The 16,123-nt window shown below is 42.9% G+C and overlaps 1 protein-coding gene across 1 annotated transcript in view; it reads right to left on the bottom strand.

The window, feature by feature from the left end:
• Nucleotides 1-15,342, bottom strand: part of gusb (glucuronidase, beta) — a 38,526-nt gene extending 23,184 nt beyond the window's left edge. The window contains exons 1-7 of the mRNA XM_073053548.1: nt 15,130-15,342; nt 13,529-13,714; nt 9,070-9,248; nt 4,521-4,663; nt 2,402-2,595; nt 908-1,060; nt 83-261 (exon numbers count right to left, since the gene is read on the bottom strand). Coding sequence (XP_072909649.1) covers nt 83-261; nt 908-1,060; nt 2,402-2,595; nt 4,521-4,663; nt 9,070-9,248; nt 13,529-13,714; nt 15,130-15,309 — 1,214 coding nt within the window. The 5' untranslated portion in view covers nt 15,310-15,342. The remainder of the gene's footprint in view (nt 1-82; nt 262-907; nt 1,061-2,401; nt 2,596-4,520; nt 4,664-9,069; nt 9,249-13,528; nt 13,715-15,129) is intronic.
• Between the last annotated feature and the right edge of the window lie 781 nt (nt 15,343-16,123).

Here is a 16,123-nt window from a genome sequence, read left to right as displayed (position 1 = left end):
GTGAACCAGAATACTCTTACTATTGGCAGAACATTGACATTTGTATCAGATTGTTTGGTAAAATTTTAAGAAATGTTCTTACGGATCTCTGATGCCCACGCCTGGACACTCATCTATGACCACAATCCCATATTTGTCACACAAATCCATGATTTCTTCTGCATAGGGATAATGGCTTGTACGAAATGAATTTGCTCCCAGCCACCGAAGTAGGTTAAAGTCCTTGATAATCAATGGCCAGTCAAGTCCTTTCCCTCGAATCTAGTAGTGGGGTGGTGGTGATAATTAATGAAGGTTTCATATCAAAGTCAATCTTGCAAAATGTTTGTTTTAAGTCACTCCTCACACCCAATAATTGATGTTTACAATCAGAATCTCTCCCTTTAAATGGTAATTCTCTGTGCCTCACAACATCTCCACATTTTGGCATAATCTCTCCTCGCTATAAACAGCTGTGACAGCTCAAGGATATGGAAATGATTTAGGGATCATAAATTCTCAAGATCACAAAAACACAGAAACCACAATTCCTATTATGCATATTTATCCTATTTTTATTTTAGTGTTTAGCCATAAAAGGAAGTTTGCAATCAGTAGAAGCCAGTAATATTCACAGAATTTACAGCACAGGTAAAGACAAATGATGCTTACAAAGAGCCTGGTTACAATTGTGTGGAACTTAGGATAACTTCAAATTAAACATCTGTGTGAATTTAGTGTACTTCAATGGTCAAACTTTACAATGTAATTTTTTTAAAAATTGCTGATAGTAACATTTGTTGAAATAGAAATAGTTCACATCCAAACTAAAAATACAAACCAGTGCTTAATGACTCAAAATGTTAAAGCCAAATCAGGAAAGATACAATTTAAATAGGCAGATGACAGAAGCTTTATTGATACTCACATCAGAATCTTCATGCTTATTCACCCCATGGAAATAGAATGGCTTTCCATTAATGAGGAACTGGGTCTTGGTAACTTCGACTTTGCGAATTCCTACTGGTAATGTATAAAAATCTTCATACAAAATGCCACCACTTTCACTCTTCATATACACCTAGGTATAAAATGCCATTTTTTTAAAAAAAAAAGTTGGCAAATTCAAGTCCTATTAGAGTCACTCGTTTCCAATAGACACAGTCAAATAACATTTTGAATTTAAAGTGGTTGATAAGATTTAGTATTGCATCATGAATTACTTGCCTATATAAAAAGGTGTGAGAGAAAACTCAAACCATTGCCTTAAAAATGCAGAATTATAATGTTAACAAGAAATCTGATTTTAAATAAATCGCTAACTATGAAAGCTGAGTAGGTGTGTAATATGTCACACTCAGAAAGAAAAGATTAAATACTGCCTTATAAAACAGGTAGAACAAGAAAAGCAAGCATTTTGAAGCAGCACACAATATGGTCGCGTAACATCAGTGGGTGGAAATGAATTGCCAACGTCTCAGGTTGAAATCCCACATCAGGACTGAAAGTGGACAAGAAACATGGCTGGTACAAAGAGGAGGGGAGAGGCAAAGGGTTTTGAGGCGACTGGTCGACTGAGGAGGGGTGCAAGATGGCAGGCAGGTTGTGCCAGGTGAGGGAGGGGAGCAGCACTGGAGCTGGAAGACAGTAGCAGGTGAATGATAAAGGGGGACAAATAGAGCAAGGTGGAGGGGTGAAGAAACAGCTGCTAGAAAGAGATAAACAGTGCCAGATCCCCAAAGTAAAGGTGAACATAGCTAGAAGGTGATTGTTCACCTCTCCGCTAACAATTAGTGGATAGGTCTACAAACACCTTCTAGCTATCCTCCTTCCCCTCCCACGCCTTTTATTCGGGCATCTTCCCCCTTCCTTTCCAGTCCCGAAGAAGGGTCTTGGCCCAAAACGTCGACTGTTTATTAATTTCCACAGATGCAGCCTGACCTGCTGAGCTCCTCCAGCCTTTCACGCGTGTTTCTTTGGATTTTCAGCAGCTCATGATGATAATGGTTGGAGCCAGTTTTTATTTGTGTGTGGTGGTGGGCAGGGGAGCAGTGGTAGAACCCTGTGTTTGAATCAGGAGAGGGAAGGGGATGAAGATGGGTAAAAGCGGGGCTAGGGGCTGTGGTGTGACAAAGGGAGCAAAAATGGGAGGACTAGAGGAAGATCAGAGGGAGGGGGTCATGGGTGGAGGGAAAAAGGGAGTTACCTAAAATTGGAAATTAGAATATTCATGTCACAAGGCGTAAACTACCCATACATTAAAATTTTTTCAGTTTACTCTACAGACCTAGAAAACGTTGGTTTGAAGCTGATCTAGTTAGTTACAGAATGATGTCAATTTTATTTTCTACAACTCCAAACTCCCCCAGCCCCACTTTTACCTTGGAACAATGCTGTTTTTACATGAGACCAAATATCTTACCTCAAGGCTATACAGGTATGCAGGATTATCATGCATAAGGTATGGCCACCACAGGTTAGGATTATGCAATTTAAATTGGCCAGCTGAAGGTACATCAATGGCAGAGGCAACAACCTGTCCTTCATGACCATATAGTTTCACTGTCAATGAGAAATGTGTGCTTCCACTAACAGACACTCGGTAATTTATAATTCCTAAAGGAAGGCAAGATCAAAAAGTGAAAGCTATTTTTTGGTGTTTTAAATGTCAAAAGAAAGTCACAGCTCAGCATATTCCAGCTAAAAAAAAGCTGTGTAATTCCATTCAAAGTCAAGTCTTGTGCAGAATGTACTGTTTACAAAAAGTGGGACAAACCCAGTCTAGTTGATTTTCACCAACCAGTTAGAGCAAAGTCATATCAGGTACCTGAGGTAGGAACTCTCACAACATTTAAGCAACACCTGGAATTGCATTTGAATTGCCAGACCTAGTTTGCTACAGACCAAGTACTGGTAAATGAAATTAATATCGACAGGTATATATGGGTCAGCACGACAAAGGGCCTGTTTCTGTGCTGTAGGACTCAATGGTTAATGACCAGTTTGGATTTCTGACTCCAGACCTCGGCACAAATTGCTAGTCCAAACTTGAACCACAGAGCTGAATGTTCACAAATGAAGTGACTGGACCAGCCACGACATCAAGGCAGCGTTTGACAGGGTGTGATATCAAAGAAATGTGTCAAAACCAAAGTCAACAGACAGCAAGAGGAAAACACTCCAATGGTTGAAGTCATCCCTTGCACAAAGGAAGATGCTTGTGGTTCTCAGAGGACAATCACCCCAGCACTAGGACATGCGTGCAGAAATTCTTTAGCATCATTTCCATCTACTTAGTATACATTCTCTTATGAGAGATTTGGATCATTAAGCCTATACTGGTCCTTAGCATTTCCATCAGTCCTCCCCCCACCCCCCATCCCCCAATGTCCTGTAACCCATTCACTACAGCATGCCTATTAATCTCATCCTGAATCTCCTGTCCTTTACCCAATTTACAGTAACCAACTAACCCAGTCTTTTGGGATGTGGGAAGAAACCAGAGCACCTGGTGGAAACCCATTTAGTCGCAGGATGTGACTGAATGCATTTTCCACCAGGTGTTCCACACAGACAGTAACTAAGGTCAAGGTGGAACCCAGGTCTCCAACAGCAGCTCCACTGTGCTGCTTCAAGCATCCTTCTGTCATAATACGGTCAGTGCCTGCAATCTCTATTGATGACAACACAACATTCAACTCTATTCACATCTCCTCACCAAATGGAGTCTATATACAAAAGGACATAGACAACACTTGGGCATGGGCCAATAACATTCATGCCACGAAAAAAAATCCCAGGCAATGACTTTTTTCAAAAGAAGAGTGCCTAACTATTTACACTCAACATTCAATAACTATACCATGGGCAAAGCCCCGCCTCAAAGTTGACTAGAAACTTATTTGGATGAATCACATCACCAATGTAGCCACAAAAGAAGGTCTGAAGCTATCTTACCATTCCATATGGCTATCTTAGGGCAAGTGATTCAGTTCCTGGGACCACAAATATTTCTGCTATCTACAAGGTGCAGGTAGTCTGATATAACACACCCCACTTACCCGGATGAATTTAACTCCAACAACTCTTGGAGCTTGAAACCATCCAGAATAAAGCAACCTTCTTGTTTGGCATCCTGATCACTTCTTAAAAATTCATTCCCATCACCTTCAGAATATCACGACTACAGAGCGTACCATCTACAAAATGCACTGGAATTACACATCTTGACTACTCTGACAAAATCTCCAGGACATGCGACCTCTACCACCAAGGAGAAGGAACTGAAGGTGCTAGGGATCACCAGCACCCGCAGTTCTCCTTCAAGCTGTTCATAAACCTGCCTTTGGAAATATATTGCTTGTCCCTTATCATTGCTGGATCCAATTCGATAAACTCCCAATATTCACTGTAAGAGTAACATCAGCAAAGGACCACAGCAATTCAGAGTAGTTGCTTACAACCACCTCACGTATAATTAGGGATGAGCAACAAATGCAGACCTTGCCAGTGAAACCCAAGTCCCACAAATAATAATCTACCTTTATCACCCTGGATATCTGTTATAACTGTTATGTCATCGATGTAGACGGTAGGTGTAGTGTACAACAGAACAGGCCGATGAATCCCAGCATAATTGAAGAAATCAAATTGGATGATCTGCACAAAATAGCCAGGTGGATACCTAGGAGAAGGTAAAAGAGTATAATTGAGATACTAAATGCACAAGTTTAGATTTGCTGCTCTTATCTTCTGGCTGAATATAACAAAATAAATCCAGAGCCACATAAAAACAGAAAATGCTGGAAATACTCAACAGATCAGGCAGCATCTATGGAAAGAGAAATATTCTATGCTTCAGGTCCTGGAAACGTTAAACATTTCTCGTTCCACAGATGCTGCCTGACCTGCAGAGTGTTGGCAGTCTTTTCTGTTTTTCACTCATATTTTCACCATCTGCCTAAGTTTTCAATTTTCAACTTGAAGTTTTATGAGGAAAATGCCATTTAAAAATCAGTTATTGAAAAGAAAGTATTAAAAATGAAAAAAAAATCTGTCAGTACCACATTTTCTATCATGCTTCTTAACAAGAAAAAAGTAAATCCAAAATACATTATACCAAAATTGGAGAACTGCTTCTATGGAGCTCTGACATCAAGCTTTGCAACTCCATGAAATCACAAATGGTGTTTGTTTATTAACTTTGCCTTTAGTTTTGCAAATTTTCCAGTTTTTGTTTTCTTATAGCCTTTGTAATTCATCCTGTGTAATATTGCAAAAAGTCAAAATATCAAAACTATCAATTACATAGAAGTTCAAAAAAATTCAGCAGTGGAATTTTATATGGCCAAATATCCTCATGTCAGTTCTGTAAAAAGGCATGATATTATAATATGTAATATTTAAAATCACAAAAATGTAACAACAGGTCTACCAAGTATCTCCTCCCCCACCGCTGCTCTCCAACCCCGGGTCTCTCAGCCTCAGGCCCTCAAATCTCCCATCTTCCTCCCACTTTACCTTCCCTGAATACCCCAACCACCACCTCTCCTCCCCCCTTTGATCCCAGTTCTAATCCCTGCGGTGTCTTTATCATTCCTTCCGCCCTTCACTGCTCTCCACACCAATTCCAACCTTACCATCAAGCCCACAAAGAGGGTGCTGGTGTAGTGTGGCGGATTGACCTCTGCCTTGCTGAAGCCAGGGGGCAAATCTTATTTACCCCTTGAAAAGGACCCCACTCCAGACAATCAGAAAATTGTCTTGTCACCATCAGAGGAGCCACCCACTGCCACCAAACTCATAGTCCCCTTACCTCCTGCTCGTGTCTACCTCCTCCCAAAGATCCACAAGCCTGACTCTCTGGGTAGGTTATTGTCTCTGCCTGCTCCTGCCCCACTGAGCTCGTGTCTGCATACCTCAACTCCATTCTACCCCTCTTGGTTCAGTCTCTTCCCACCTAAATCTGCGACACTTCACATGCTCTTGATCCCCTCAACTTTCAATTCCCTTGCCCTGACCACCTCATTTTCACCATGGATGTCCAGTCCCTACATACTATCCCCCATCAAGAAGGTCCACTTCATTTCTGAACAAAAGACCCAACCAGTCCCCAACTCCCCCCCACCCCCCATCACACCCTCCTCTATCTGGCAGAACCAGTCCACACCCTCAACAATTTCTCCTTCAGCTCCTCCCACTTTCTCACTACGGGAGCTATGGGCCTCAGCTAAGCCAGCCTTTTTGTTGGCTATGTAGAACAGTCTATATTCCAAGCCTTGCCTGGCAATGCTTCCCAACTCTTCCTGCACTACAGTGACGACTGCACTGATGCTGCTTCATGCACCTATGCTGAGCTCGTCAATTTCATCAACTTTGCCTCCAAATCCCACCCTGCCCTTAATTTTACTTGGTCCACTTCCAATACCTCTCTCCCTTTTCTCAATTTCTCTGTCTCCATATCTGGAGACAAACATTCTTTATAAACCTACCAATTCCCACAGCTACCTTGACTATAACTCTTCCCACCCTGTCTCCCTGAAGTTCTATAAAAGTGCTATTCCCTTATCTCCGTTCCTTCATCTTCACTGCAACTGTTCTCAGGATGAGGGTTTCCTTACCAGGTCATCAGAGCTGTCCTCCTTAAAAAGAACAGGGTTTTCCTTCCTCCACCATTGATGCTGCAATCACCCACATCTCCTCCCTTTCCCAGACAGTCACGCTCACCCCAGCTGCCCACATTGAGGCCTCTCTCAGGGTGGAGGCGCAACACTTCATTCTGTCTAGATAGCCTCCGACCTGATGCAAGAACATTGAATAATTTTTTCCCTCTCCTTCTATTATTCCCCACTCCGGTCTCTTCCCTCTTCCCTTCACCTATCAGCTTCCCCTGGTGCCCCTCCTTCTTCCCCTTCTCCCATGGTCCACTCCTCTCCTATCACATTCCTTCCTCTCCAGACCTTTACCTTCCCTACCCACCTGGCTTCACCTATCACCTTCTAGCTAGCCTCCTTCCCCAACCCCCCCCCCCACCTTTTTATTCTGGCATTTCCCCCCCACCTTCCTGTCCAGTCCTGAAGAAGGATCTCGGCCCAAAGTTTATTCTTTTCCAGAGATGCTGCCTGCCTGACCTGCCAAGTTCCTCCAGCATTTTGTGTGTGTTGCTCTATTAATGTCTGCTCTCTGGAGAATAATCCCACTTTCTTCAGTCTCCCCTGAGCCAAACCTGTAAGCTTTTTAATAAGTATCCCATGCTCAAAGGGTCTGACATATAGCCTAATACTGTTGCTCCTTGTTCTTCCCACAAATTCATTTACGTCTACCAAGTTCATTGCATGTCTTCAGTTCAACTGTGTCACCCTTAAATCACTATCCCCCCCCCCCCCCCCCCACTTATTACATTCCCAAATTTGCTTTTGTTTGAATTGTTCTCTCCTACCCCAATCTAGGTCATTAATTAACAAAAGACATGGTCCTAATCTGTAACAAGTCTATAGATCCTGCCTATTATCCTTCACTGCTTCAAACATCCACAGATATTTTAATCCATGGGCTTCAATTTGGCAGGCAAGTTTGTTTTCTTTAACTAATTGCACTGCAAGTTTTTAAAATACAGCATTTTTAAATGTGAATTTTTTTCCTCCTAAATGTCAGTTTGCAAAAGTGGAAGACTTGTTCACAGGGTTGTAGCTCTTGATATGATACCTGCCCATTGTAACCACTGCAGCTTGAACATCAGGCAGAGACAGAACCAGGTTCAAAATGGGAACTCTGGTAGTCAGGCAACCTTCCAGCAACCCCTACATACAGAATTACCACTTCAGCATGACACAATTAGATATCCTTGGTGCATATTTAAATGCCCTTAAAAACAGTATTTCTTCCCACCTTTCATTTTTAGCAGTAAATAGTTCTTGTTATCCAAGTATTTCATTAACATTCAGTAATGAAAAAACTTAATCAGTTAATCTGGCCAATATTTCACTGGAAACATTTGTTGTTAGAACAACCCCCCCCCCCCCCAAAGATTCTTTAGCTGAATTGGGAAAATTAAAAATGAATTACTCACAGTATGTCGTGTTACCAAGTATGAACAACTCTGATGGGCAAAAGGGTACAAAATCGCCAATGCCCCCCCCTTTTGGAGAATCGCAAATCGCTACTATTTCAATGCTGTTATCAAGGAAGTGGGAGAGACACAGGACAGCTGCCAGGGCAGTTGTTATTGATAACAGCTCATGAAAATTAATGAGAGCGAGACAACTCAGAGATACACAGAGTGGAATGTCTCCTCCTAACAAAAGAGGAACGGAACCATTGATTACTGCTATTGTCTTTTGGAGAAGGATTGTGTACTTGGTACTGTTCTATTCATTGGAACCCCTCAGGGGGCAACCAGAGTGGGTGGGTTTGATGGGTTACATCATCTCAACCTGATTGACACCTGAGACCCCATGAGTGGGGATAAAAGTAAGGTCTGGGGAACACCCCTCAGACGCACCAGGAGAGACGCTACGAGACCAGTGGGGGCTTGTGTGTGTGTCCACCCTTGCCTGGGTGACGAGTCCACCACGGAAGAATGGTCTAGCTAAAGGACGGAGGGGCCATACGTGAATGGCCACAGCAACAACGCATTGACGGATCAAAATCGTAAAGGAAAGTTGGCAAGTCAATAGCTGTTACTGTTCTCTCTCTCTCTCTCACTCCAACAATTGAAACACCGCGACCAACAACTACTGCAGCCTGCATGAACTGAACTTTATATTTCCATCGGACAATTCATTATCCCCTAGACAACGATAGAGCTTATTTCTTATTATTATTATTATACCCGCACTTTTAGGTTTAGTATTGATGACGTATATTATCTGTATATTTCCATTGATATTATTTTTGTGTATTTTTACTAATAAATACTGTTGAAAATAGTATCACCAGACTCCAACGGACACTTCTATCTTTGCTGGTAAGACACCCAGTTACGGGGTTCTAAACAGTCGAAAAAGCACTTTCTGCTTTGGATTATTCTGCTAGAGGGAAGAAATGTTTATCAATATCAATCATTGAATTATTCATTTTACTTCATCTCACCTTTTTGTATCTGACATGTGTTGAATCTTCCCCGGTGGTAAAGTATAAAGGGTAAGTGTGTTGTTTACTGCTATGGTGATTCTAAATGGAGACGGACCATTCTGCATAATTTTAGTGACATCAGCTTCAAAAGGAAGGTGGCCACCTTCATGGAAGGTGACCTGAATACCGTTCACCCACTGCAAACAAACAGAAACATTGATCATGATGCTGGAAACTTAACTTGGATAGTCGTGAGTTAAATAAACTTCTCTAGTTTACCTACAGAGCTGAAGTCCCCCATTCCCTCTATAACCCTCTAGCTTATATTGCCCATTGTCATTCTTAGTACCAGAATGCAAATTTTCACACCTTCACCATTAGATTTCATCGGCAACCTATTCCACCAGGTTGACTACACTCCTTGAAGTCCATTACGTCATTGCTCCTCGAAGTTTTGTATCAATTGAGACTTGCCAGTCGAGTTCCATTTTTACAGTGCCCAGAAGACAATTTTGCCCACAAGTCAAAAAAGGCACAAAAGGAAAAGAAATACTTGATATGGAAACTGTACCTTCACAGTATTGTGAGGAATGGGATCAAAAGCATGCAAGGACGGTAAGAATGAACAACTTCTAAAAGTGCAAAGAGAGGAAACAAGTTCTGCTCTCTGTGACAAGAAAGGTAACTTATGTACTTCTGACTTCTGAAATTTAATTATTTTGTTCATACAAAGGGGTGTTTATGACCAAGCACACCCAAGTCTAAATCATTATTGCACACTGGCATTAGTAGTCGTGGTACTGAGCCCTGGGAACGACATTGTACACTTACCTACAGTCCAAGAAACAACCTCTAACTACTGCCCAGTTTTATGTTATTTAGCCAATTTTCCATTCATGCTATGCCAAGCCCTTTTATCTTCTTGACAAAATTAAGTGACACTGTATCACATTCTTTGTAAGTCCATTAGCATTTCCCTCATAAGATCATAAGGTATAGGAGCAGAATTAGGCCATTTGACCCATCAAGCCTGCTCTGCATGGCTGATTTATTATCCCTCTCAAGTCCATTCTCCATTTTCTTTCCATAACCTTTGACGCCCTTGTAATCAATAACACAAACTTCCCTTTAAATACACGCAATGACTTGGCAAAAACGGCTGTCTGTAACAATGAATTCCACAGATTTACCACCCTCTGGCTAAAGAAATTCCTTCTCATCTCTGTTCTGAAGATTAGTCCCTGCATTCTGAGGTTGTGCCCTCTGGCCCTAGATTCCCCCACTATAGGAAACATCTTCCAAGTCCACTCTATCAGGGTCTTTCAATATTTGAGAGAGAATTCAATGAGAATGGACAGACATCAACTCTCTCTAATACTTTATCAAAAACTATGAAGTCGGATGAAATTTGTCTTTAGAAAATCAACATTTGGTTTTTCAAGTCATACCAAATGTGTCCCAATGACTACTAATTCTGTTCCTGATTACTGTTTCAAAATATTTTACCATGAGTAAATCTAAATTGACTGGTTTTAGTTACAGGGTTTATCTCAATGCCATCTTTTGAATAAAGCTGTAACATTTGCAATTCTCTAGGTCAGGGGTCACCGTCCTTTTTTTGCACTGCGGGGGAGTGGGGGTGGTTAATCACGACCGGAATACAGGTGATAAGTCAACTCTAAGTCACTTATAAGTGGCTAATACACTCAATTTCATTTCTAAAAGGGTTTATCTAACAAATTTAATATTAAACACACAGCGCACATTTTCCTCGCATGAGTATAGTGATAAGTCAATTATAAGTCACTTGTAAGTCAACAGCATCATAACATTTTAAGTAACATTTGGATATTAAATACACAGCACATATTTTCCTCATATGAACATATAAAATCATTGCAACATACCAATATCGCTGAATCAGTGGGAGCCCTGGGCTTTGTTTTCCTGCAACAAGATGGTCCCATCGAGGGGTGATGGGAGACAGCGATATTCCAAGGGGGTTCCTTATGTACAGTCTATTCCTCAATTTAGTTTTTGTTGCATTCATTGCAGAAAACCCCGCTTCGCAGGGATATGATGTTGGAAATGGAAGCAACGTTTTCAGTGCTTTCACGGCTATTTCAGGATATTCAGCCTTGACTTTGATCCAGAATGCCGGCAGAGACGTTATGTCAAATATACTTTTCAGCCCACCGTCATTTGCAAGCTCGTTCAGTTGATCTTCTTCCCGCGCTGACATGGATGATTCACCGGGGACATTCATAAATGGGTCATGGACCCATTCCTTTACATGTCTTGGGTCATTTGTGGTTGGGAAGTAACACTCGAATTCTGTCGACAGCAAAGATAGGTGATTGCGCTGTGAGAAGGATGGTGCAGCCTCAGTCTCTCCCAAAATCCCAGCTAATGTTGGGAACATGTCAAATATGCCCCTGTCCACTCGTGGTCCCCACAGTTCCAGCTTGGTTTTGAAAGCAGACACTTTATCTGCCAACTTGAAGACAGTTGTCATTCTCCCCTGAAGTGACAAATTGAGTTCATTGAGCAGGTTGAAGATGTCACACAAATAAGCGAGTTTTGCTATCCACTCCTCGTCACTGAAGTGTGCTGCCAGTGGTGACTTTTTTTTCCTGAAAGAAATCTCTGTAGCGGCTCTCTTATCTCAAAAACCCTGGCCAGGGCTCTCCCCTTTGATAACCTCCTGACTTCAGTGTGTAAGAGAAGGCGTTTGTGCTCTGCATCCATTTCCTCGCAAAGCTGCTCAAACAGACGTGAGTTAAGGGCTTTTGCTTTGATGTGATTGATAACTTCAACAACATCACTCAATACGCTGTTAAGATCAGGTGACATTTTTCAGCTAGCCAACATTTCCCTGTGTATGATAGTGTGTAGACTGGCATTCAGGAGCAACCTCTGACTCGGGTAGTGAAACCAGACAGCCGTCCAGTCATAGCTGCAGCCCCGTCTGTGCATATTCCAACACAGAATGACCAGACCAGTTTGCCTGATATGTAATCAAAGACTTGAATAGTTCTGCCCCAGTTGTGTTAGTTGGCAGCGGCAGTACACACAACATATCCTCATGCACATCGTCTTGAAATATATATTGCACATAAACCAGCAGTATTGCCTTGTCGTCGTCATCGGTAGACTCGTCCACCTAGATGGCATACCATGGTGACTTGTTAAGCCGTTCCAACAACTGTGCTTCGATGTCCTCCACTGTGTCATCGATTCTCCTTGAAACTGTGGTAGCTGAAAGAGAAACCTGTGCCATCCTGTTAGCTGCAGCTTCTCCCAACAGTTCACAGCACATGTCCTTGGCAGCAGGCAGAATCAATTCTTCACCAACAGTGAAAGGCTTCTAAGCCTTAGCTATACGGCTAGCCACTAAGTACGATGCTCTCAGAGCAGCAGCATTTGTGGAGGTGGTGGCTCTCAGCACTTGCTTCTGTCCCACTTGCTTGCGTTTTTTTCCGCTCAAAAAACTCACGGGTTTGTCTTTAAGTACAGGGTGCTTGGATTCAAGGTGCCGAAGCAGTTTTAAGGGCTTCATTGCCTCATTAGACAGCTTCTCTCCACATATCACACACAAGGGGCTTGGAGCATGTGAGTCACTGGTTGCATTAAAGCCATATTTTATGTATGACTCCTCGTATTTTCTGTTGAAGGAAGCTTTCTTTTTTTTTTGCAGTCTCGGCCTCGGCTGTCTCTGCGTTATCATTGTTAGGCCTTTTATGTCCCCTACCACCTCTTCCAAAGAAACTCTCAAGCGACGTTTGTTTTTTTCTACTCATCGAGTAGTTGTAGTTGACTGACTTCGATTACTTTGCGTGGGTAATGACCTTGTGTGCATTCAAGTTCAACAGTGGGTGTGACAGGGAATGAGGAAAGGTGCAGCTGACTCATCGTTACACATCACCAAATCACATTGTTTCCTCGCGGCCCGGTAGCACATGCTTTGCAGCCCGGGTGTTTGGGGACCACTGCTCTCGGTAATTCCCAGGGATCACTTTGAATCTACATATATTTGGAAGAGTATAGATCCCTCATCAGTCATTCCTTCTGGAGAAAATGATTACCTACTTTTTAAGTCACTCTCACCATGTTATGTGATATTTCCTGTGTGTCTGGCCATTTACGTTATGTTTCAAATCCAGACCACTGAATGTAGCTGTTGCAAAGCAATTTTTTCACCAACATTGTACTGAAGATTTAACAAGTGTTGGAATTAGACTGTACTGAAAAAGATACTTAAGCAGTTTCTTCTAAGGAAATAAGACAGCATATATAGTGTGTACACACCACAGTGCAAGTTTTAATAGACTACGAAGTACCTGCAATGACACTAATCATTTATCATCAATTTAAAAGTATTATTTTATGATATTGGTTGCTTAGCTCATTAAATTTAATTCTAATTCTTAGTTACAGTAAGCAATAGAAATATTGTCAAATAACTGTGAACACTTACAACAACAGAGAAGTAATTGGCACTACCAACGTAGAGTACCACTCTCTTCCCAGCATCAGAAGTCCAACATCGAGGAACCCAAACCTCTTTTTCATACCAAACCCAGCCAATGAAGTTCCTCAACGTGGGATCCTGTGTGATGTCATTGTAACTTGCTGGAACAGGCATGTCGATCACTGGCCCTGTCTAAGAGAAAATAATTTATGATGGGGCACACCACAGGCACACAAGTACAAATATCTAGCAGCACTTCAAAAAGCTCTTCTGATGAGACAAAACTTTACAAAAAGCTTTACACGCAGAGAGAAAATGTGTCTCTCAGGCTGCAAGGCAGTAGGTTCCGACCTGCGTACAATGTATCGGAGATCCGGACCAAAGCCCAAAGGTCTATCGAAGGCCCAGTCAAGACCGATGGCTGGAGCCCGAGTTTGTGAATCTCTCCGAGTCCGCTGGGGACGTTGGGGCTCGGTGTCTGGGAATACGCAAGTCTACTGGAGGCTGAACACGGCCTGCCCTGAGGTTAGAGGACTATCAGCACAGGGGGGTGGGAGGGAAGAACACGGCTTACACCACTGGTTCTGCTTTGTTACTTGGTGTGGTCTGTGTTACTCTGCCGACCATTGTGGGCATCCTATGCCAATGCTGAAGCACATCCTTCAATGTGTTGGTTGTTAATGCAAATGACACATTTCACTGAATGTTTCGATGTACACGTGAGAAACGGATTTAAATGCATTGCTGGAGGACAAAGGGAAAATCTGGTGAATTTTGGATTGTCTGTGTGCCCATTAATCTCAGCTGGCAATGTAGGCAAGTTTCAAATGTTTATACCCACTAGTACAATGTCTAGCCTGACATCCCAACAAAGTTATGACAAATTGATAAAGTATCAGTGTCATCTTTCAGTTGATCTGTTAAACTGAAACTCTTCCTTCTTTATTGCAGTGTTTACCCTCAATATTTATCCACCAAAGTCACAACAGTAGATTATTTGATTACACTACACAAGAGCCTGCAGGTGCTGCAATCTGGAGTAACTCTGAGTAAGGCACCATCACTGGAAGGATGGAGACTGTCAAAGATTCTGAAAGCTCCATCTGGACTAAAGGATAGAGGGGAGATGGCCAAATGGAGGAGGGGAGCAGAGAAGTAGCGACAGAAGCTGGGAAGTGGTCGGTGGTTAAACTGAAGACCTACAGATGATGCAGTGTGATTATTTATGTTTATGCTGCCTGAACTGTGCTGTGGAGAAGTCTGACACTGTTTCCATACATTCCAACAACCCAATTCTAAAGCACTTTACCAGCAGCAAAAAAATTTGCAAGCTTCCTAAACGCTGGAAATTGCTAGTTAATATTTCACTGCATTGCGATATTGCACTATATCTTCACCATAAGATTTGCAGACACATCAACAGTTTTTTTGTTGCCTGGTAGCAACATTGCCGTTTACAGGAAATACGATGAGACTCCGGGCGATTTTGCTACTATGTTACTCATGTCGGCCTTGCCGAGGGACTAAAGCCTCAGAGATGATTGGGTGATGCATTAAATCCTCCACCACCCTCACACCCTCCTTCCCCAGTGATCACATTGTCTCACCTCTCTCAGAGGCCGCTGGTACCATTTCTCCTCGAATCCCTGGTTCCGGCTCGAGGACCGGTCGGCCCGGAAACTCCAGGGTCCGCTCAGTTCTTTCAGTTCTCGGGACCGCGTCTCCCGCGGACTCAGGGCAGCAGCCGAGCCGAGAAGCCAGAGCAGCAAGCTCCAACCCCGCACCATCTTGCCCGCCAGCTCCCTCCGAGTCACGTGACGCCCCCCCCCCCCCCCCCCCCGGTCAAATGATCCGTGAAGGGCGACCGGGTGGTCATTGGTGCGCATGCCGCTTACGCGGGACCCGTTTCCGATTACCTTCTACGTCCCGAGTGCTGCTACTGCACTTTGAGCGACTGCATCACTGCCTGGTTCGGAAATTGCACCACCTCGGATCGCAAGACCCTGCAGCGGATAGTGAGGTCAGCTGAGAAGATCATCGGGGTCTCTCTTCCCGCCATCACGGACATTTACACCACACGCTGCATCCGCAAAGGAAACAGCATTATGAAGGACCCCATGCACCCCTCATACAATCTCTTCTCCCTCCTGCCGTCTGGGAAAAGGATCCGAAGCATTCGGGCTCTCACGAACAGTTTCTTCCCGCAAGCTATCAGACTCCTCAATACCCGAAGTCTGGACTGACACCTTGCCCTACTGTCCTGTTTATTATTTATTGTAATGCCGGTACTGTTTTTGTGCACTTCATGCAGTCCAGTGTAGGTCTGTAGTCTAGTATAGCTTTCTCTGTTTTTTTTTATTACGTAGTTCAGTCTAGTTTTTTGTTCTGTGTCATGTAAACCATGGTCCTGAAAAACGTTCTCATTTTTACTATGCACTGTACCAGCAGTTATCGAAATGACAATAAAAGTTGACTTGATTTGCCTGCCAATCTCTTCCCATGACAAAACTCAGCATAAACGGTCTGTTTTTTGGTGTCTGGTGTTGGGCGTTTGAAGGTCATAACCAAAGCAACGCAAATGTGACTAAGAACCAAAATTGG

The sequence above is a fragment of the Hemitrygon akajei genome, chromosome 8 (assembly GCF_048418815.1).
Source record: "Hemitrygon akajei chromosome 8, sHemAka1.3, whole genome shotgun sequence".
Taxonomy (NCBI): Eukaryota; Metazoa; Chordata; class Chondrichthyes; order Myliobatiformes; family Dasyatidae; genus Hemitrygon; species Hemitrygon akajei.
Note: the sequence above shows the minus strand (reverse complement) of the source record. Positions and strands in the feature narration are given on the sequence as shown.